The following is a 23,109-nucleotide window of genomic DNA, read 5'->3' on the forward strand; positions in this document are numbered from 1 at the left end:
AACGAGCTCGACTTGGTCTCAGCAAGCCCAGACCAAGATGAGCCAAAAAATGAAGAGAGAGCTCCCTATCCTGATTCGTATTTAAACTAAGTCGGTCTGGGTATCCAGACCAATTCTGGCCGCATACAGGTATGACAGAGAGCTTTGTCTAGGCTTGTGGATCAGACTGACTCGATCTCAAATTCCCAATCCGAGTCTAGTCTTTTAGTTATGAGACAAAGTGACCAAGCTCTCTATTTTGGCCCATGGTTTAGTCCAACTGAGTTGGACCGAAAGGAGGGAAGAGACATTACGCAAAAAACTATGTCTTGATTTGGTATGTGAGTCAACTTGGTCTAAGTTTCCCAGACTAAATTTGGTAGCATGCAGGCGAGACAAAGTTCCAATCCCCCTGTCTCAACCCTTGGAAAAGACTGACTTGGTCTGAGCTTCTCAAACTATGTTACGTCATTTTTTGGGTGACATAGATAGATGCAATTCCCTGTCTCAGTTCACAGAGACAATCCAACTTGGTCTGGGTTCACCCAAACTGAGCCTGGTCATTGGAACATGGAAGACATAGGGTTGAGCCCTCTATCTCGGCTTGAGGATTAGACTATCCTGGTCTGTGTGAACCGAGATTGAGTTCAATCAAAATTAAGGGTGAGACGAAGAGTTAAACTTCCTCTCTCAGCTAGGATGTAGACCGACTCAGTATGGGATCGCCCAGGTGGAGTCAGGTGTTTGCACAATATATAATAATAATACTAATAAATGAATAAATAATTACAAGCATGTCAAAATTATCAAATTTACACTCATTTACACATAATAAGATAAATATGCAGGTTATGGTAAACCTATCTAACCATATTTGTAGACTACAGTAAAAGAGGATAACCTGTGTTGATTTCGGTAGAAAAGGGTAACCCGTGCTCGTTACGATAACCACCCTTGCACGTTACAGTAAAATAGGGTAACCTGTGATGGTTACGATAAATGAGGATAACTTTTGTTGGTTGTTGTAAATCAATCACGCATCACCCTAATTCCCAAGCATCTACACATGTCATGGTGAATACCTATAAAGTAGGAAGACAAGGATCATGGAGTTGGTTACAAGTATAGATGACCTTCATCTAGCAAAAACAATATCCATGATGAAATAACTTCTATCATGTGATGCTAAACTTAAGGGAACAACTCTATAAAAGAGAGAGGTTATGAGGGAGGAGAAAAAAGTGAGATAGAAAAAACAAAAAAAAGCAAATTGCTAAAGTGATAGTGAATTCAAGGAAGCCCAAGAATACACGAGGATTTGATCGACTCACAAGCCCTCATCTTCTTCTCCCTTTCTCTCTCTCTCTCACTTTTCTTTTTCTTCTCACTTGTAATTTAAGCTCTAAGAATATGAGGCTATTGTAAAGGTAAAGAGATCCCAAAATAAAGTTCCAAGTTTTTATATCTCAATTTGAATCTTAAAAAAATCAACTCTATATGAGGTCAGAGGAGGGTGAAACAGAGAGCCTTTTGACTCTCTGTCTCTGATTGAAATAAGACTGACTCGGGTTGGCTTCACCGAGACTTAGTCAGTTCTAAAGAAGAGCGAGATAGAGAGTTTTTGATTCTTTGTCTCGACCTAATACTGGATTGGGTCAATCTCGGTTCATCCAGATTGATCCACGTCACATAAGAGGGGTGCGATAGAGAGTTTCGACTCTCTATCTTGGTCAACAGAGTAGATCAAGTCTGGTCAACGAACGAGGTGAGGCAGAGCACGACTACTCAATTTGAGAATATTTGGACCAACTCGGTATGGCTTTTTAACCGGACTAAGTCGTCCAAGGCCTCGGTTTGGGTGCAAACCCATACCGAATCAGGTCGGTTCAAACCCAAACCATCTTGGTCCAGGTGCAGTTCAGACACTGTATGGGTTAAACACACACACACACACACACACACACATATATATATATATATATGATATATATATGTTGGATAATAAATATATTGTGAGGAAAAACTGAGACATAATTGTCTCAGTTTCCTTTTACAGGAAGATGGGTTGGGGTCTGGGTCTTTATTCAGTCTAGATTCAAATTTATATATGATTTGGGTCCAACTCTGATCCAAATCTATAATGGATTGGATTTTGATGTGTTAGATACCAAACCCTATATGAACCGAGTTTGAATTGGTCATTTCTGATATAGATCCAATATTCGAAATAGAGATTGAATCTCTGTCCAATAAGGGATCCAAATTAAAAAAGATTGAATTTGAATTCAGAATATGAAAACAAAGACTAAATCTCTGTCCAGCTTGAGATCCATATTATATTAAATTTGGGCATGGATCCAAAACTTCCAAGAAGGCCTAGTTGGATTAAGCCTAGATCGGGCTAAGCCTGGGTTAGATTTAATGTGAGGATAGGACTGAACCGGATGGGTCTGGGTTAAGTTCAGTGAAAGGTTATGTTTAGTTTGGGACTCAGCCCAAAAAGGGAAGAGCGCAAGGGATTGGGGGGTAGGATTTAAATCCCAACCTCTCATAAGAAGGGTACTACTCCTTACTAGTAGGCCAACTTAATTCATTTAGTTATAGAAAGCAAACAAATTATATATATATATACTTATTTTGGATTAAATATATAAGATTTAGATCCAAGTAGGATATAATCCAAAATTTAAGGATCAGATTAAGAAGGTCGGCTGGATCACTCATGAATCCTGACATCCAAATCAAGGTTGGTTTGATAGGTCAAAAGATTGTTTTGCCCTCGTTATGCTCAATCAATAAATCAGGCATAACTCTTCACCCCGATATCGGATTCAAGTGATTTTTTAGCCCCTGAACTCCTCTTGTTCAAAGACTCTTATAAAATAATTTATTCTGAGAATGTCACGCTTATAACTTGAGAGAGGTATTGTAATTATTATTGTATATTTGATTGAAAATATGTCTGTGATTAATTGTTATCCATAGAACTAAGGTGTGTATTTGTGATTACATGCTGAAAATTAATTAGTAAACAGACATTTGATATTGTATAATACACTAACTTAGGAAATGAAAGGAATAACATACCAAGGGTAACACCACATTGACTGATAAATAACTCTATTAGCAAGGACATGGTCTAAGGTTATGTTAGAAGTGTGTACCTTGTTTGTGATTGAGATTTTCGAGGAATTTTCAAGTAGCCCTTAGGAGTTAAATAGACACATGTAGGAAGTAACATGAACTATAAACTTTAAGAGTATGTATAACATCTCAGGCTCTTCGACTAGCTACCAACGAGCATTTTGGGTTCTACAACTTGCAACCCGTAAGCAAAGCTGCAACAATTGAAAATTCATAGTCTGTGCTCGTTTGGACTATGTTGTTTGTGGGTGATTCATATGTTTAGCCAACATAGTAAACTTTAGAGTTGTCTACGTGAGTTGCCACACCCTAAGATGTTATTTATGAAATAATTGGAATGAGGATGCTTTTAGGAATGGTAATGAAAAGGTAAAAATGAAGGATAAAATATGTAAACAATATGTGTCATGGACTAAATTCTGGCTTACAAGTGTGAAAAATTGAGCATTGAAATTTAACCCATGACAACATGTGCTAAGTTAGATAACTAAACTAAGAGTAGGTACTTAGAGTTCTCATAAATAAATTTTATTGAGTTTTAGACTCACTCTCGCTTTGTTACAATCTTAGGTTTGAGAAGCACTGCTTAGAGAAAGATGTAACTTTTGGACTGAGGGCGGATTGTGAAGACTTGTAATTTGATTACTTTAATTTTATGAACATGGATGGTTAGGATGGATATTGAATGAATGAAATAGATAAATATTGAGACCTTGTTATAAAGAATGAATTCTGGGTTGATTTTTGTGGTTGTTTTGGTATTTTTCCTTTGAAAATTACTGTCTATGAACTCAAGCTGGAGAGGACCCGACTCAGTCATAACATATGATGATTATGATGACGATTTTTACTATTAGTTTGACGATGAATAAAAGCCCTCATCGATAGGCGAGGTAAAATTCTCGGTTGAGGACGCTACATATGAGTGATACGTGCCTGCCATCAAACACCAAACAGGTGCACCGTTGTTTTTTTCCCCGCCCGCCCCCCTCACTACAAATAAGTTTGCCCCGTATTTAACTAAACCCAAAGTAGTGTAGTTTAATCCAGAAGTGTTTTTTTTTGGAACAAATGGTTTATATGCATATAACTTGCTATGAAATCCAAATTAAACAGAAATCCTACAAGAATTATGTAAAAAATTTGCAATCAGGTTGGGTTTTAATCTGACTTAAAATACTGGTCCAAATTCGAAAAGAATCCAATTTTGACAGATCCCCATCAGATCTCCAAATGTCTGACTCAGATCGGGCGACCGGCTATGTCTGATCCGTTTGCACGCACGCATACAAGGGTTCTCGCCCATTTTGGTGGATCCCTTGCCACATTAGATTAGATTCTATACGGATCTGGAGCTTTATAACAAGATCCAGATTTGATTCAAACTTGAACCCGGACACATTATTCGAAGAATGGATATGGTGTGGGGGTTAAACTTTACCCGTTTCCAACCCTGGCGGCAAGAATGGATATGGTGTGGGGTTAAACTTTACCCGTTTCCAACCCTGGCGGCCTGGCCCATCAGACCATCGCTCTAGGGTTTCCTTATAAAACCTTAGTTCTCTCTCTTAGCTCTCTCTCTCTCATCTGAATTGCATAGACCCTCCTTCCATCCTCAATGGGGAAGAAGCGAAAGGCTCCTCCTAAGGTCGAGCCTTCACCAGAAGAGTCTTCAGAAGAAGAAGAAGAAGAAGAAGAAGAAGAAGAACAAGAAGAAGAAGAAGAAGAAGAGGAAGGTGAAGAGGAAGAAGAAGAAAGCGAAGAAGAAGAACCGGAAGAGGAAGAAGAAAAGGAGGGTAGGGAAGAAGAGGCGGAAGATGACGACGACGACGACGATGACGAAAGCGATGAAGAAGAGGAGGGTGGCAAGTCGGGAAAGAAGAAGAACAAGAAGCGGCGTGATCTCGTAAGGAAGCTCTTGGAGCCCTTCGGGAAGGACCAGCTGGTGGATATCCTCCTCCAGTCCTGCGCCAAGAACCCGAAGATCATCGACCGGATCAACCGCGTCGCCGATAAGGACCCGGCGCAGAGGAAAATCTTCGTCCACGGGCTCGCCTGGGACGCGACTACGGAACAAGTCCTCTCCGTCTTCAGGAAGTACGGCACCATCGCGGAGTGCAAGCTCGTCACCGACCGGGCCACCTGGCGGTCCAAGGGTTACGCCTTCGTCCTCTTCAAGCACTGGTCGGGCGTGCAGAAGGCGCTGAAGCAGCCGAAGAAGAATGTCGGGTCGCGGACCACTTTTTGCCAGCTCGCCTCTGCCGGTCCCGTGCCCTCGAACTCGGCTACTGGTGCTGTCGACCGGAAGGTCTTCGTGAGCAACGTCCCGCCTGAGGTGAACGTCGACAAGCTGCGGTCTCTTTTCCAGAAGTTCGGAGAGTTAGAGGAAGGCCCCGTTGGGCTGGACCGCATGACCGGGAAGCCAAGGGGCTTCGCAATCTTCGTCTACAAGACTGTTGATGGGGCGAGGAAGGCGCTGGAGGAGCCATACAAGCTGTTGGAGGGCCACCAGCTGCACTGCCAGAAGCCCCTGAAGGGGTTCACGTTTGGTGCAGCCAAGGCTGCCGGGACACCACAGGCGGTTGTGCCCATGGTTGGTGCCGCCACGGGTCTGCAGCCAAACGACCTCGCCCTCACCCATGCAGCCGGTTCCCTGATGGGCTTGACCAATTCGTTGGGTCATGGGGTTGCATCGAGCGTGAATCCGATGTTGGCTGGCGCAAATGTTGCTGGAATTGGGGTTTCTCCTATGATGAGTTCGGTTAATCCGAGCGGGGTGTCGCCTAGGGTCAATCCAGCATTGTCAACTTCGTTGGCGACTGGTGGATCTACATTTGGGGGCGTCTATGGAAGCCAGCCATCAGTTAACAGCATTAGCCCTAATGTTATGAGTACCTATGTTTCGCATGCCGCTCTGCAGGGGTTAGGTCCTTATCAGAGTACCAACCAACTGGGGCAATCGGCAGCAGCTAGGACACAACCTGGTGTGGGATCGTTAGGAGGCTTTTCGACATATACAGGACGTTAGGTACTGCAGGTTTTTGCTTTCAAACACCTATACTTAGTGCAGTGCATTTTTTCTTCACTCCATTAGGCCATTTACTTTGGTTCATGATCGTGGGTGATTTTAGAAAAGTTTATGCAATATTCTATAATATCATAATGACAGTTCATCCTCTTCTTTGTATGCAATTTTGAGAGTTTTTCCTTTTTAATAGTATATCATGATTATGTCTGTTATACTCATTGAGAGATTTATTTGAGCTTAACTGGTGAAAGAGAGGTATCTGAGTGCAGATTTGGATGCCAGAGATTATTGTCTTAAGTGGTTATCTTTATGTGCTATATTATTGTTCAGCATGCTAGATGGCCCTACTGCCATTTTTGGTTTAGTGCTTCTAATATATATTCATGTTCAATATTTGGTGTTGAACCCTTTTCTTTTTCTTTTGGTTCAAAATGGTATAGGTTCATTCATTTTCTTGTTTGGCTCCAGCGTTGGGGGATTTTCGGTTGGGTTTAGTTCACGTTATCCTGTTTCCTCAGGATGTTTGTTGATGTGTTTCTGTGTGAAATTTCTCAGCAGAAAATTCTTGCAATATACCGAGTTTTGGAAGTATTAATATGAAGGCCAGATTTAGCTGAAGGAACTAACTATAAAGTTAAAAAGGTTTGGTTGCTACCCCAAGTTATGTGACAATTTGCAACAGAAAAAGTGATGCATAACTAATACATGCAAATGGTATCACACTCATATTAAAAAATCATACGACACACATAGCCATACCTTTGACATAGATAGTATACATTGTGAAAGAATAGAGATGAGAAGAGATTGTATGTTAACTTCAGATGTCCATGGATATCCTGGATTAATTCGTGGGATATTGATTTTGTTGTGCCTTTTGCTCTAGTAATATGCTTTAATGATTGTTAATCAGAAATGGAATATGTTTCCTTGTACAGTTATATTGGGTATCATCACTTCTAGTTGATGTGGACCATACTATATAACAAGCTGTCAATGTAGTTTTAATGACACACTTTAAAGTTTAAACATGCCTTTTTTATTCGTTACTGCACTGCCGTTAGTTGCTTTGGGACTTTTTATTGACGTAAACATATCATTATCATAAGGTTGAAGTTGATCCTAGCTAAGATGCATCTTGTTATACATGTTGGATAATTAGGTTAATGGTTGATAACTCTAAGGATTCTGTCTAGTGGCTCTGGAGCACTTTGCTCAAGTGCTTGTATTGTTTCTTTGCTGAGACTATGTTGACCTATGTCACCTCGGTACGGGTATGGGTACAGAGGGTACAACATGACAATTTTAAAAAATGAGGGTACTACTGGGCGCAACTATATATATATATGTATGTGTGTGTGTGTGTGAGAGAGAGAGAGAGAGAGAGAGAGAGAGAGAGAGAGAGAGAGAGTTCAATGCAAAATCCATATAATAGTTTTTTAGATCCAATGCAGTTTTTAGTATACGATGGACAAATTTTAGTAAAAGCGGGAGTTGTGGGAGGTCACTTTGAATAAATGATGGGGGTGTAGGTAAAAAATGAATAGCGGGGGGGGGGGGGTATTTGTAAATTTAAAAAAGAATAAAGGAGGGTCTCCCATTGCCTCACCATCTCTCTCTCGGTACGAAGAAGGAAAACCAGTTGGTTTCGGGTTGGGTCTTAGTTGGACCTGACCCAACTCACAGGCTCACATACCCATCTCGCACCCGGTAACCGTATGCAAGTCGACACGAGTATATGGCCTGTTTTGCCATGTCCTGTTGACATATCGATGACACATGCTTAACACTTCTCTCTGTCTCTCTCTCTCATCTTGTGTGCTGATAATTTTATCATTATTTATTTGAACTATTTTGTATCCTCCTCTTTTTTCTTTAGTCATGTTCGTAAATAATCATTTTAAATAATTAATTATCTTGTACACTTCAGATGCATTTGTTGTTTTAAAAAAAATGGCCATTTTATTGAAGAAATGATAAGGTTAATAAATGGGTTCTTTTGTTATAAAACAAACTTTCATAAATTTTTTATGTTGATTGCACTTGGTGCTATCATAGGCTTTCTCTTATCAAGCTGGTGTTGCTCTTCAATTATTTATAAATAGCTTCATCAATGTGTCTGAAGTAATTGATACTGTGTCACCTTCAATTTTCAGAAAAGGGTCCGTCACTTCTACATTTTCCAATGAAGGCTATTTTACAATTTTTTGTAATAACATTACATTTGTGACCCCCCTTTAGCATCTTTACTGACTTTGTAGCATGAGTCCATGATGATAAAAAATTCATGAATTGTGGCATCATAAGTAACTGTAGCTTGAGCTTGATTTAGCATCATAACCAGCAGCTTGTTTTTCTTTTCATGCACATTCAAAACCGAAAAAAATGGATGAACTTCCTTAAAATGATGGGAAAGTTTCTAAAAAGGGCGAGAATTGTTGGAGTTTCCTCCATTCGATGCTTAGCATGAGAATAAACTATGACAAACTCTTTGGTTTTTGCCTAATACCTTATAAGTGGGAAAAAGGGAGACAAAAATGTGACGGAGATACAAATGTTAAAAATTGATAATGATCCTGTCAAAGATTTGATCAATAGCATTGCATGCATGGAAAACAAGAACTATATATTTCTTCGTACAAACTATTTTCTGCGAACATCAATAAACCATGGTTAATCAAAGAGGTGAATTGCCATTCAACAAAAAAAAATAGAATAATTACCTGTTGGTTTAATCTGAGGGGAGGAAGCCTAAGGTCATAGTCACCAGAATGGTTGACGTAAGGTTTAGGTGCTTTCCACAATCTAAGGTTTCCGGTTTCCACTTTATATGTGAGAAGAATGTTAAAAGTAAAATAAATTTCAAGGAAAAAATAGGTGTCATGCACCAGAATAATTTCTAGTAGAAAAGGTAATATTTATTGGAATAGTGTCCCTTATTTTTTGGGGAAAAAATAAGGGTTACCTTTTTATGTGAGAAAAACTAAGGTACCATTTGGATGCGGCTAGTTTTGGGCGTAGACCTGGTTTTAATCCAAAAACCAGGTTTTGACGTTGTTTGGATGATGCCAAAACCTGACTAACTGAAAAGCCCCCACCTCCACAGGTCTAAAACCTGGTTTATTGGGAGGGGGTTCTACCATCCTCTCCCTATGTATCCCACCCCTCCCCAACCACAATAGAGTCCGTCCACCCGTCAAAAACCCTTTTTTTTATTTTTTTCTCAAAAAGTTGGCCTTCAGATCATTTTCCGGCGTGCCTGGGTTTGGGTTTCCCATTCCAGGCGATGCATGGCTGTCCATTTCCTGATTGGTAGCTGGCCAAGAAATGGTCGCCAACCATTCCTTTTTTTAAACATTTTACAGTAAAAATGTTTGTCTCAGGAAATTTCTGGCCTTCATTTTTTTTTTGGTTTTTAACAATCACAAATATTGACAATATTCTCGTTATATTTGTAATGAAATATAAGAAATACAAAAAAATGCCTCTTAGGGATTTGCAAAATACGCAAGTAGTAACACCATCGAGGACCGCTTATGAGTCAAGAATCAAGATATAAACACATGCACAATGCCACTAATGGGCGACACAATATAAAAAACCAAGTTTAGCCATAACAGAACTGAACCTATCATACCAATCCTTAAGTGTTTGTTCAAGGCGAGATAGGGCTTTTCCTAAACGGAAAACCTTTCCTATTGAAATTTTATATCTTAGTGGAGGATCCATATATACTTTTTCCTTTAGTTCACCTTTTGAAAAAACACTTTTAACATCCATCTCATAGATGTGACAATTCCTAATGGCAACAACTAAAAGTGTTCTGACATAAGTCATCTTAGATATTGGAGCAAAGGTCTTATCATAGTCTATACCGTGTTCTTGAGAATAACCTTTGGCTAATAACCTAGCCTTATATCACTCTTGGTTTTCGCCTCATGTACCTCCACTTGCATCCTGTAGGAGATAATTTGTGATTTTTGTTATAAAAACAAAACATTTGCAACCAAAGGTTCTTATTCTAGAGTAATCAGAAGAAATTTTGTAAAGTTTTTCACCAGGTGAAACATTTTGAAGCTTTACAAACGTCATTCTATTTATGAAATATAGACAATTGTAAGTGCAACTTCTACTCAAAATTTCTTAGGAACATTTTTTTTGAAATGATAAGACTTTTGGTAGTTTCTATAATTTTTCTATGTTTTTTCAGCCAAACCATATTGTTGAGGTGAGTAAGCACACGATCTTTGGTCTGTAATGTGAAAGTATCTTCAACAAGATACTATGATCAAGACCCAATGTTCTTGATGAAAGATGAGTGCACACATGCACACTAAGAACACTTAAAACACTTCTGCACAAAAGCACAATCCAATCAATCTCACAAATGCACTTGAGAAAAAAATAAAAACTTTATTGAACACTTGGGCTTTGACCCAAAGCCATAAGAGATACAAGGGCAGAACCCCTATTTATAACCATCATAAAGGAGCCTTGGAGGGGCTCCACTCACATATCCAAACGTCTATTTGAGTGGGCCCCCAAGGTACCTTTTGGTACAAAAAGAAAAGAATAAAAGAAAAATAAAAACTAAAAAATAAATTAGAATCACATTCATGAAAATGAATGTGCGTAAAACAGTGGAAATGACTAAACTACCCCTATGACTAAAATAAGGATATATATATTATATATATATAAATGGATAGATACATATATATATATATCATATATATATGTATCATCCATTATATATATAAAATACATAAGATTGCAAGGTTTCCTAATATAATTTAACACCCTTCCTCAAACTTAGGGTAAGATGATCGAAAGTTTGCCAAGGAGAAAGTTGAAACGCGGAGCACACAACGCTTTGGTGAAAAAATCTGCCAACTAATATTCTGAAGTTACATATGGAACATCAATGACTCCTTTCAGATATGCTTCACGAACATAGTGATAGTCCATCTCAATGTGTTTGGTACGCTCATGGAATATGTGATTTTTGGCAATATAAATTACACTCTTGTTATCACAGTAAAGCTTGGTGGGCCCTGCTACATTAACCCCCATATCTTCTAATAGTTGATGAATCCACACAAATTTCATGGTAGTTGTTGTCATGACTCGATATTCAGTTTTGGAAGAAGGTAATGACATTTTTTGTTGCTTTTTACATCTCCATGATGTGAACGAGTCTCCTAAAAACACACAAAATCAATAGTGGAGTGATGATTATTTTGGTCACTTCCCCAATCAAAGTTAGTATAGGCAATTAATTTCAATTCAGAAGAAGAGGATAAAAATACTCCTTTATTTAGTGCACCTTTTATGTATCTGATGATCTGCAAAATGGCACTAATGTGAACCGATGTTGGTACTTGTTGAAATTGACTTGCAGTATGAACTTCATGAGAAATATCTGGTCTAGTAATAGTCAGATACATCAATGATCTCACAAGCTGCATGTAGCGAGTGGGATCAAAGAGAGTAATGCCATCATCAATTTTCATTTTGGCTCCTACTATAGTAGGAGTTTCACAAACTTTATCATCAGTAATACCTGACCTCTCAAGAATCTCAGAGGCATGCTTAGTTTGAGATAAAAAATACCCTCTATGAGACTATGCCACTTCAATACCCAGAAAGTAGGTTAGAAATCCCAAATAAGGCATTTCAAATTTATCCTTTAAAATTTATTTTATGCTTTTAACTCCTTTAGTATCACTTCTAGTTATTAGCATATCATCCACATACAAAAGCAGAATAACAATCGTTTTTCTAACAAATAGAGCAGTGTCAGTGAAACATGATGAAAAACTATTTTCTAACATTACAAAATTAAATCTATCATACCAAGCCTGGGGCTTGTTTTAAACCATATAGTGCTTTTTGAAGACAAAACACTTTTCCTTTGAGAGTCTCTATTCCTAGTGGGGCATCCATGTATACTTCTTCATTTATATCACCATTTAAAAAAACATTTTTAGCATCCATTTGATAGATGTTTCATTTGTTAATGATGAGGCATCTGATAGTGACTATTCGGGCTACATGGGCAAATGTTTCTTCATAGTCAATCCCGTATTCTTGACTTTATTCCTTCGCAACTAGTCGAGCTTTATATATCTCAAGAGATCCGTCGTTCTTAGTTTTTACCTTAAATACCCATCTATACCATATTGTTTTATTACCCTTGGGAAGATCTTGAAATTCTCAAGTTTTCGCTCTATTGAGTGTCGTATGCTTACATTTCATTGCTTTTAGTCATTTATCATTCTTTTTGGCTTCTTCGAAGTTTCTGGGTTCTACATAGGAGTGAAAGGCGCTAAGACAAGCTCTATGTTTAGGTGTAAAAGAATCATATGAGATGAACCTAGAAGGCACTTTTTTATTTCTTAGTTTTTCGTAGGGTTTCTTCATTTATTGAAGTGGGGCCACTAGGTTCACTTTATTTTTCAATTGCACTTCTAAAACTGTTTCTGTCTCTATGAGTATATGTTATAGGATTTCTCGATGCCCCTTTATCACTATGTTGGAAGGTAGGAGGATGGGAGAACATACTTTCTTCATCTTCTTTATCATTAGCATCATTATGAGTGAGTTCATCATTAGTATCATCATTTTGTGCTAACAACTCAAATAAAAAAGAGTAATCCATGTTTTCTTTATAAGGTTCCCTTCTCTCAAAACTGTTAACATTTTTCAGAAAACTCACATTTCTGGAAACATATAACTTATCATTCTTTATATCATAACACCGAAACCCTTTTTGGGTTTCAGAATATCCAAGAAAGGCACATTCAATAACTTTTGGTGAAAACTTGTCGTTCTTGTCATTAAGAACAAAACATTTGCAATCGAAAATTCTCAGTCGATTATAGTCGGGTTCTTTAGTATATAACATTTCAAAAGGTGAGATATTATTTAAATTTTTAGAAGGTAGCCGATTTATCAGATAAACAGATGCTAAGGCATCTTCGGCTCAAAAACCTTTTGGGATGTTTATAGAAATAAGTAGAGTTCGAGTTGTCTTTATTAAATGTTTTTTTTTTGGCCAGTCCATTTTTTTAGGGGTCTTCGAACAAGATCTTTGGTGGAGGATACCATGATTTTCAAGATAATTCTTGAATTCACTTGAAATGTATTCTCCACTAGAGTCAGTTCTAAAATTTTTTAGGTTTCCATTAAATTGATTTTTAATCATCATATGATAGGTTTTAAAAGTAAAAAAAACTTCATATTTATGCTTAAGAAAAAATATCCAACAATATCTCATGTAGTCGTCAACAAAAATGATATAATATGCAAAAATCCCTTTTGATAAAACAGGTCCCGGTCTCCGTACATATGAATGGACAATTTCAAAAGGTCTTGTTGTAAACATAGATTTTCGACAAAAGGGTAATTTTTTTATTTTCCCAAGAATATAATCGTTACAAGTGAAATCACTTTTACATAGATTTTTAATAAAAGGTAAATGAGAAATTTTTACAACATTTGACTGTCTAAGTCTCTTGTACAACAACTACTACTACGCCTTCATCCCAAACCAATTGGGGTCGGCGATATGAACCAACAAAGAAAATCATTCTGGGTCTTCCACATGAATCCTTCTCTTCCAATCATTTCTATCCAATGCCATGTCCTCGGTGAGGTTCAAAGCTTTCATATCCTTTCCTATCATCTCCATCCAAGTCTTCCTAGGCCTACCCCGACCTCTTTTAACTAATATATTTTCCCATTTCTACATTCTTCTAACTCGATCATCATTAGGCCTTCGTCGAATATGTCTAAACCACCGTAAACGATTCTCTCTCATCTTATTTTCAATGGGTGCAACACCTACCTTCTTACGTATCTCCTCGTTTCGAATCTTATCTTTTATTGTATTTCCACACATCCATCTAAGCATACACATCTCAACTACACTCATTTTTTGAATATGATGTCTCTTGGCAGCCCAACATTCCGTACCATATAGTAAAGCGGGCCTAATAATCGACATATAAAACTTTCCCTTCAACCGCAATGGCATTCCATGATCACATAATACTCCAGTTGCATTTTTCCATTTCATCCACCTAACCTTTATCCTATGATTTACATTTTCATCAATTTCTCCATTCAACTTTTGAATGATTGATCCCAAATGTTTGAAACAATCATCCACCGGTATTTTTTGCTCACCAAGCTTCACTAGACTCCCATCACTACTTCGTTGCTTACTAAACCCTTGTGCCATACATTAATATCTTTTTGTTGGACAACGTTACAAAACAAATTCTTTGGAATTTGAAGGGAATCGACATAGTCTAGATCGTCTTTCTTATAGTTTTCCCCGATTAACCTCCTGGATTGGCGATGCTGTATCCAACATTTGTTAGAAGAAAATTTTGTATCACATCCATGATCCGAGAGTTGAGAAACAGAAAACAAATTTAAATTTAATTTGGGTATAAATCTAATTTTTGGAATAAAGAACCCTTGTTTTTCAAAATTTTCAATTCCTTTTACTTCAAGAGGTGTTCCATCCACGGTTGAAACAAATGATGAAAAAAGACTGTTTGAGTATTCAGAAAAAGCACTAATACTTGGAGACATGTGAAATGAAGCACCGAATCTAAAAGCCACGAGTTCTTACCGGGAGGAGAAGTGGTTGACATAGCGACTCCAGAAATAACTCCCTTGATAAGAGGTTGAGGTGCATCCACAATTTGTTGTAGTGAGAGAGCTCCATTTGAAGATGATGAGCACTCTTACTTTTGAAGTTGGGATGTGGTAGTCATAGCTAGCAACTTCTTTCACTTTGGCAAATCGGCTTGATGTGCCTGGTTCCTTACAAAAGTGGCACACAAGCTTGCTATAATCCCTCTTTCCACCTTGACCACTTGAACTTTGGTTTTGATTCTTAAAGTGGGGAGGCTTGTAGGTCCTTAAGTTGTTCCCTGGTTTTGAGACGACATTAACACCTTCATTTTCTTCATTATTGAAAGGTGTTGCTAGAACACTTGAGTTATTCTTACTTACACGTATACGAGTCTCTTCCTCACTTAGTTTAGTAATAACATCTTCAATAGAGGGGAAAGTGAAAGTGGATAGAAAAGAAGACCAAATTTGTTCGAATTCGGGCCTAAGCCCATTCAAGAAATTAAAAAAACGATCTTCCTTTAATTGTTTATACCTAAGCTCAATAGCCTCTCCACTCTATTTTGGCTCAATCATGACAAACTCATCCCAAATGGAAGATAACTCCGCAAAATACTCTCTAGTAGTCATTTCGTTTTGTTGAAGGGTCAAGGCTCAAATGGAACATAATCTTTTTTCTCTTTTCGTCGCTACATTGCCTCTCATAATTAGGCTTGAAAAAATGAGGAGGCTAGTAAGTGTTGTTGTTGGCTCTTAGTATTGAAACTACTGACACATTCTCTTTGAGTTCCCTATGCCATGACATAGGAGTTTCAACCTAGTTTCCTCCATGCAAACTTTGGCTAATACTTCATGAAGGGGTGAAAGTTCATCCTTCTTACCATGGATAATGTTGACCTTAATTTTCAAATTCGGGTCTAAGTCCTTGCATAAATTAGAAGAATTGCTCTTCCAAGCATCATTAGTGGTATCCCAAATGGTTTCAAAATTGGCCATTTGGTCCCAAAGTCTCTTTAAAGCACCATAATATTCTTTCACACTTTTTTTACCCCGAGTACATTTGTGGATTTTGCAACGGATTTTTCATTTCTGAGCGGCATCCTATTGGGTGTAGGTTTGCTTGATAAAATTCCAAGTTTCATCAGTTTTTTCAAACTGTAAAATATTTTCACATGGTTCCTCGCACATGCTCCCCATGAAAATGGATAGACTTTAGCATGACTTCTCATGCTTTATAGTCCTTTTCGTACTCCGAGAGAGCAGTTTTCCTCTCTTTTTCTTTAAGAGTCTCCTCTTTAATCGCATCATCCTCTCCCACGACAATTTTACTAAAATTGAGTTGAGGTTTTGGCGTAGAACCATTAACCAAGTGCCAAAGCTCCTTCCCTAATAAGATTCTTTTTTACCGTGGTGGCCAACAAATTGTATTTGGTCCCATTAAATTTGATGGGAACAACAATAACAACTTCCTTGTTGGCCATGGAGGTAAAGAAAAAGGTAGAGAGAGACAAAGAATAAAGAAGGAAAGAGGTTGAATATGGATGACACACTTCTCGAAACAACGAACTAGTATTTCTTAGATCTTCACGGTCCACCACGCAATCTTCAAACTAAAAAAGCAACAAGAAAGCACAATGGCCACTAATGGGCAACACAAAAGCATAAACAATATGTATTTGTATTCCAAAGAGAGCTTGAAACAAGCATACAACAAGCGGATTACTCCCCTTTATATAGAGAAGAGAGTCCATATAGAGTCCTTGGGAACCATCCCGAACAACTCTAATGGCTAAGGACCATTTTGTTTTTAGGTACAAATAAAAAAAGAAAAATGTAAAAGTAAAAATACTAAAGTGCTCCTAATGGGCACAACCTATTACACAAAGTGAAATGACAACAATCCCCCTAACAATTACCATATATGCATATACAACCATATTGTACAACTATAAATGTACAATTTAACAATATTATCATGATATTATCAATTAGTTTTACTGTATTTATTTATTTTTAATTTAAAAAATATTTTTATTCTTTCTTTTATATTTTTACTTTTTAATTTTATTATTTATGTATTTTTTAAACATAATATTTTACTTATTTTTATTATTATACTTTTATAAGATTTTGTATACAGGAATAAATTGGAATAAGAATGGAGTAGGGATTGTTATGAGTCGTGAGTTTATAGATAATGTAGTTGAGGTCCGTAGGAAGGGTGATAGGATTTTACTTATTAAATTAGTATTAGGTACGGATATTATTAATATTATTAGTGTTTATGCACTTCAAGTAGGTTTAGATGATTCCATTAAGTGTCAATTTTGGGAAGATTTAGATGGAGTAGTACAAGGGATATCTTATGGAGAAAGGCTTTTCATCGGCAATGACCTTAATGGACATGTAGGCATTAGTAGGGATGAATTTTAGAGTATCCATGGAGGCTATAGTATAGGAGAAAGAAACGAAAGTGGAGAAAGATTTTAGATTTTGGTTTGTCCTATGATATGTTCTTAGCAAACACTTGGTTTAGGAAGAGGGAGTCTCACCTAGTAACATTTAAAAGTGGTGTTAATACAAGTCATATAGATTTTTTCCTACTTAGAAAGAGAGATAGGGGTTGTTGCATCAATTGTATGGTTATACCGGGAGAAAGTGTAGCTACACAACATAAAGTCTTAATTTTAGATCTTAGAATTAGACAATGCCGCAAAAGGGATAAACATATGATAGATCCTAGAATTAAATGGTAGCATTAAAAAGAGCTAAACAAGGAATGTTTGTAGGGCAAGTAGTCAAGGAAGCTGATTGGTGTTTCGAGGAGGATTCAAAATCAATGTGGAATAAGATAGCGGGTGGCATGAGAAAGGTGACTAAGGAGGTATTGGGTGAGTCCGCTGCACCGCTAGGTGGTGGAACGAGGATGTCAAATTAGCTATTAAGGTTAAAAGAGAGTGTTATAGAAATCTAAGTAAGAGTCGTGATAATGAGAATTTGAAGGAGTATATGATAGCAAAGAAGGAAGCTAAAAAAGTAGTTTAAAACGCAAGGGATAAGGATATAAGGTTGTTTATGACAAGTTGGATACCAAAGAGGGCGAGAATGATATTTATAGGTTTGCAAAGATGAGAGATAGGAAATCAAGAGATCTGAGTATGGTTAGATGTATCAAAGATGAAATGCAAAGGGTTTTAGTCAAAGATGAGGAGATTAAGGAGAGATGAAAATATTATTTTGATAAGCTATTTAATGGAAGTCATGCTCAGGACCTTGGAGACTTCTCCATTCCTTTTGATGAGATGAATCGTGACTTCATGCGCAAGATTCAAAAGAAAGAAATTGCAGAGGCTTTGAAGAAAATGAAATCAATAAGGGCAGTTGGCTCAGATGGTATACCTATCGAGGCTTGGAAATGCGCGGGAGACAAAAGTTTAGAATGGTAGACAAATCTTTTTAACAAGATTTGGCTGACAAATAAGACTCCTAATGAGTGGAGGAAGAGTACTTTGGTGCCTCTATAAGAATAAGGGTGATATAAAGAGGAACAAAGATTTGCATATGGTTTTTATTGATTTGGAGAAGGCATACGATAGAGTATCTAGGGACGTTCTATGGTGGAAAATGACGAAGAAAGATGTTTCTCTCAAGTACATTAGTATAATTAAAGATATGTATGAAGGGATAGTAACCAATGTCCGCACTTGTGGAGGGGTGGCAACCAATTTTCCTATAACGGTTGGGTTACATCAAGGATCTGCTTTAAGCCCTTTCCTATTTGCGATAGTGATGGATGAGCTTACGAGATCAATTCAAGAAAATGTACCGTGGTGTATGTTGTTTGCTGATGATATTGTTTTGATTGATGAGTCTAGAGCTGAGGTTAATGCTAAGTTAGAATTATGGAGACAGACATTGGAAGCTAGAGGTTTTAAGTTGAGTAAGAGTAAGACTGGATATATGGAATGTCGGTTTAGTAAACAACGAAGTAGTGATGGGAGTGTAGTGAAGCTTTGTGAGCAAGAAATACCGGTGGATGATTGTTTCAAATATTTAGGATCTATCATTCAAAAGTATGGAGAAATTGATGGAGATGTAAATCATAGGATAATGGTAGGGTGGATGAAATGGAAAAGTGCAATTGGAGTGTTGTGCGATCGTAAAATGTCATTGCGGTTGAAGGAAAAGTTTTATAAGTCGACTATTAGGCCTGCTTTACTATATGGTACGGAATGTTGGGCTGCCAAGAGACATCATATTCAAAAAATGAGTGTAGCTGAGATGCATATGCGTAGATGGATACAATAAAAGATAAGATTCGAAACGAGGAGATTCGTAAGAAGGTAGGCGTTGCATCCATTGAAAATAAGATGAGAGAGAATCATTTACGGTTGTTTGGACATATTCGGCGAAGGCCTAATGATGCTCCAGTTAGAAGGATGGAGAAATGGGAAAATATATTAGTTAAAAGAGGTCGGGGTAGGCCTAGGAAGACATGGATGGAGATAGGAAAGGATATGAATGCTTTGAACCTCACCGAGGACATGGCATTGGATAGAAATGATTGGAGGAAAAGGATTCATGTGAATGACCCAGAATGATTTTCTTTTATGGTTCATATCGCCGACCCCCAATTGTTTTGGGATGAAGGCGTAGTTGTTGTTGTTGTTGTATTTTTTAAGCCCCAATATTGTCGCAAGATATTATCACCAAACCTATAATATCGCGAGAAATAGCCGATACTGATATTTGTGACTATCGTTTTTAATGATAAAACCCTGTTTTCGGTTTTGGCCATCCAAACAGGTCGTTGAACCTGATTTTTGCCAAACCAGGTTTTGACCCTTGTCATCCAAACAAGGCCTAAAAAGGGAAATTATACTCATCGTAACAGTTTGTGCAGATGATAGTTGTTACTAGAGTTCTTGGCACTGGTCATTGCAGTCACTAAAAATTGCTGTCATTAGAGGTATAGGTCACAACTCAAAGGCAGGATACTTGCTAGAGGTGTTAGGCTAATTGGTCCAGACTTTTAGCATTGTGAAGCTTTTGGATAAAAATGACTATATGCGCTGATCGATGTAACACAAACTCTTCTAAAAGGTCAATGCACCTTCTTCTTTGTGTGTACAACACTTGGACACCGTCTGCATTGTCAGGTGTGGTCCATTTGTCCAAAACTAGACTCAGTTAACCCTAACCTGGCCCAGTTTTATCTATAGTATGTACTTAAATACGTATTCACACACACACACACACACACACCCAAGTTTTTCGAAATTGCCATGTCTCACCTGCATCCACACCCGTGCTTATGTGAAATAGACACTGATTGACTCCAAGGAAAGGTAAAAGGGTCTGGCACTATGTGTGCACCCAAGTGTTTCCTATACCCATGGTGCACCATGTTGACATTGGCTACAAAGCCCTTTGGAAGGACCCTTTTTTTGGTGATAATGGAGTGAAACCTTGCTTTGATTGTGACATATGGTTATGGGTTGAGAGGTGCCATCTTGGTGTGGCCTGTTTTGGTGTCTATCTATATAGTCAACAGCAGCAACTAGGCCGCCTAGTCTACTGTATCTAGGCGTTGGATCTGCGAAGGTCCCTTTTTGGCCAACTAGGACGCCCCCCTCTCCCTGGTGCAGCCACAACCTAGTAATTCCAATTTTTTTGGTTAAAAAAAGGATACAAAAGGAGGGGCTTTTAAAAAAACCTAACCCTTCTCTCGCTTAGTCTTGGCCTTATGCCTTTTGCCGAAGGAGATGGCCTTCTTTCCCCATCTTTTGCTCTTGTCTTCTTTTTCTTTTCTGCTGTCGTTCTTCTATCCCCTTTGCTTCTTCCTTTTCCTTCGTCTTCCTTTCCTCCACTCCCCTCTTCTGCTTCTTCTCTCCACTTTGCTTCTCTTTTCTCTTGTCTTCTTCTTTGGCCAAGTGAGGGCAGAAAGAGAAACATAGAATATATGTATTTATAAATATATTATAATTTTTATATGTATTCATAAATATATATAATCTTCTGATTATATATTTATAATGACTTTTGTGTCAGTATATGACTATAGTCCTGGATTTTTTTGTTTGTATATTTCACATTTCTTTGAATGCATGTTTCTGTAAAAGCATGATTTTTTTTTGTTATATATCATGATTTTTAAAACATGCATACTTAGTTGATGCATACATCTTGTTATATGTGTTTGATTCTTGTACAATGTTTGACTACATGTTTTTTTTTGTCTATTGCTTATTGTTGATTGTATGTTGCCTACATTTTGTTATTAATTTTAGCAATACATTTGCAAATTTTGTATATTTTTTATTTTTTAAAATTAGGGTCTGACTAGTCCTGCCTAGTCTCTGACTGGTACTACGCACCACATAGCAAGTTTGACTACATAGATGTTTATGGTGTAAAATGCCTAGAATACTCCCTCACTGCACACCAGGCATAGTTTTTTAAGCTCTGGTCTTGTGACAGTGAATACACACCTGGTATCAAACTCTCGATGACTGCACACTAGAGATAGTTTTCTGTTAACTCTGGCCTTTTGACAGTGAATGCACACTCCAAGTATTGAACTCTTGATGTCCAGATTGAATAACTTAAGCTGACACACCTACCCAGGCGTGTAGTGCCCTTGTTGGGTTGCCATACTTAATAAACAAAGTGTGCTACATGATGTCTTGACATTTTTTGGGCTAGTAAGCTGCTTGTAGTTGTGTTTTTAACCAATTTTTACATGCCATTATATTTTGGCTATAATGCTTTCGCATGGTCTGTTAAATTTTTGTATTGTGTGCCCAATTTGCTTAATAAATTACATTGCAGTGCATAATTTCATATAGTTTCTTGCATTGTTTTAAGATATTGTTCACCCTTCCAGGTGTTTCAACTGTTCGAAGTGGTGCTTATTGTAGCTTCATTCTTGGAAGGTTTACTAATGTCCTTTGATCCTGGTGGTCTGGTGACTGGTAGGTCTTTTTTGGTCTGTAATGTTCTTATTCACAATGGTTTCAAATATCAGAGTACGATCGAACTGTTTTTGGCAGTATTGTAGTAGCTTTTCTCTCTCTCTCTACTTTGATATATGTTGCAAGGCAAGTTAATTTCCTCCTGCGTCTTTTGTAAACTCATGTTCTAAGGCAAGTGACTTTTCTCTTAATTCTTTTTGCAACCCTTGCATGCCATAAAATGTGTAGCCAATATAAGTTTTCCAGTCTTCTTTGTATTTCTGGTGTAGGGGATGAATTTTACTAGTTAGTGGATACATTTTATTTGTTGGTAAAGGTAATCATTTTAATTGATTTGTGTATGCATATGTATGCGCACCTGCCCGTGTGTGTGTGTGTTCCGTCACATGCTTGTACGGGCGTGTGAAAACCCTGACACATTAATGTTCAACATGCTGATTTCTCCTGCATGATAGTTTCTGTTTCTGTTTCCATGTTGCTGGGTTCATACCTCGTTTATGTGAAGCTGAAGACTCTTTAGCTATGACTATCATATCTTTAGCTATTCAGTCATCATATCTAAACTGTGGATTAGTCACCATTGTCATACTTTGAATGCCATGTGAAATGCCACTTGAGTTCATCACACCAGTATCCTTTCTGTTGAGTGGTGGAAGTTTGTGCTTGCAATATGGGCGTAGCCATTTGGAGTATCTTCAAGATGGTAGCAAGCAATTGACCTTTCTTCATCTTTTCATCCTTTCACCAACAATTATAGATCGGATAGCTTTTACCTGGCTCTATAGCTAGCAGTATGCAGGCACACCTTTTGCGAGTTAGTCCCAACTTATCTCCGTCCGAAGCTACAAGATTGACTTATGTCCCTTGTTTCTGTAAGTTCCAAATATAAAAAGGTTGAGGTATGTTGGGAATAAACTTCCAAATTGGCATCTATGAAGGGCTCAAACCCTCAACAGTTGGGCCAATTAATTCTTGTTCTTTCACAGACTTCTGTGAAGAGCTAAACCCCTCATTTCCTATAGCTTTGAACATGCGTGTCTGTGGTGGTTGAAGCATTTGATAGCCAACGATTTGTTTTGTTCTTGCAGAACTCAGTGATCTTATTGTGCCTTCTGAATTACGTCTAACAAGATCAAAATCCAGCATGTTTATTTTCCATATTTGATATTGGTTTTTAGCATTCGTCATTGAATTCCTTTGTTTGCCTTGGTTGGTCCTTTTCTTTCATTATCTACACCTACTGACGAGATCAGTTCCAGCTTGAATGGCCAGTTTGTGGGAAGAGTATTTACATTTTTCTATGTAGAATGTATATTGAGTCCTTGTTCGCTCTTT

General features: G+C 37.7%; 1 protein-coding gene across 2 annotated transcripts; it reads left to right on the forward strand.

Moving 5' to 3' along the window:
* The first annotated feature begins 4,683 nt into the window (after positions 1 to 4,683).
* Positions 4,684 to 21,965, forward strand: LOC149819609 (UBP1-associated protein 2B-like). Of its 2 annotated transcripts, none has more exons than XM_089983756.1 (2): positions 4,684 to 6,151; positions 21,687 to 21,965. In XM_089983756.1, exon 1 carries the CDS (start codon positions 4,742 to 4,744, stop codon positions 6,149 to 6,151), a length of 1,410 nt encoding a protein of 469 aa, XP_089839882.1. In that variant the 5' UTR covers positions 4,684 to 4,741; the 3' UTR covers positions 21,687 to 21,965. The 2 variants fall into 2 exon arrangements, with proteins under 2 accessions (XP_089839882.1, XP_089839883.1); XM_089983757.1 differs by having other exon boundaries at positions 4,690 to 6,160.
* The last annotated feature ends 1,144 nt before the right edge of the window (positions 21,966 to 23,109 follow it).

This window comes from Nuphar pumila, chromosome 12, assembly GCF_984573655.1.
Source record: "Nuphar pumila chromosome 12, dmNupPumi1.hap1.1, whole genome shotgun sequence".
Classification (NCBI taxonomy): Eukaryota; Viridiplantae; Streptophyta; class Magnoliopsida; order Nymphaeales; family Nymphaeaceae; genus Nuphar; species Nuphar pumila.

Coding starts and splice junctions, on each gene's coding strand:
- LOC149819609 (XM_089983756.1), top strand. CDS start 4,742: ATGGGGAAGAAGCGAAAGGCTCCTCCTAAGGTCGAGCCTTCACCAGAA.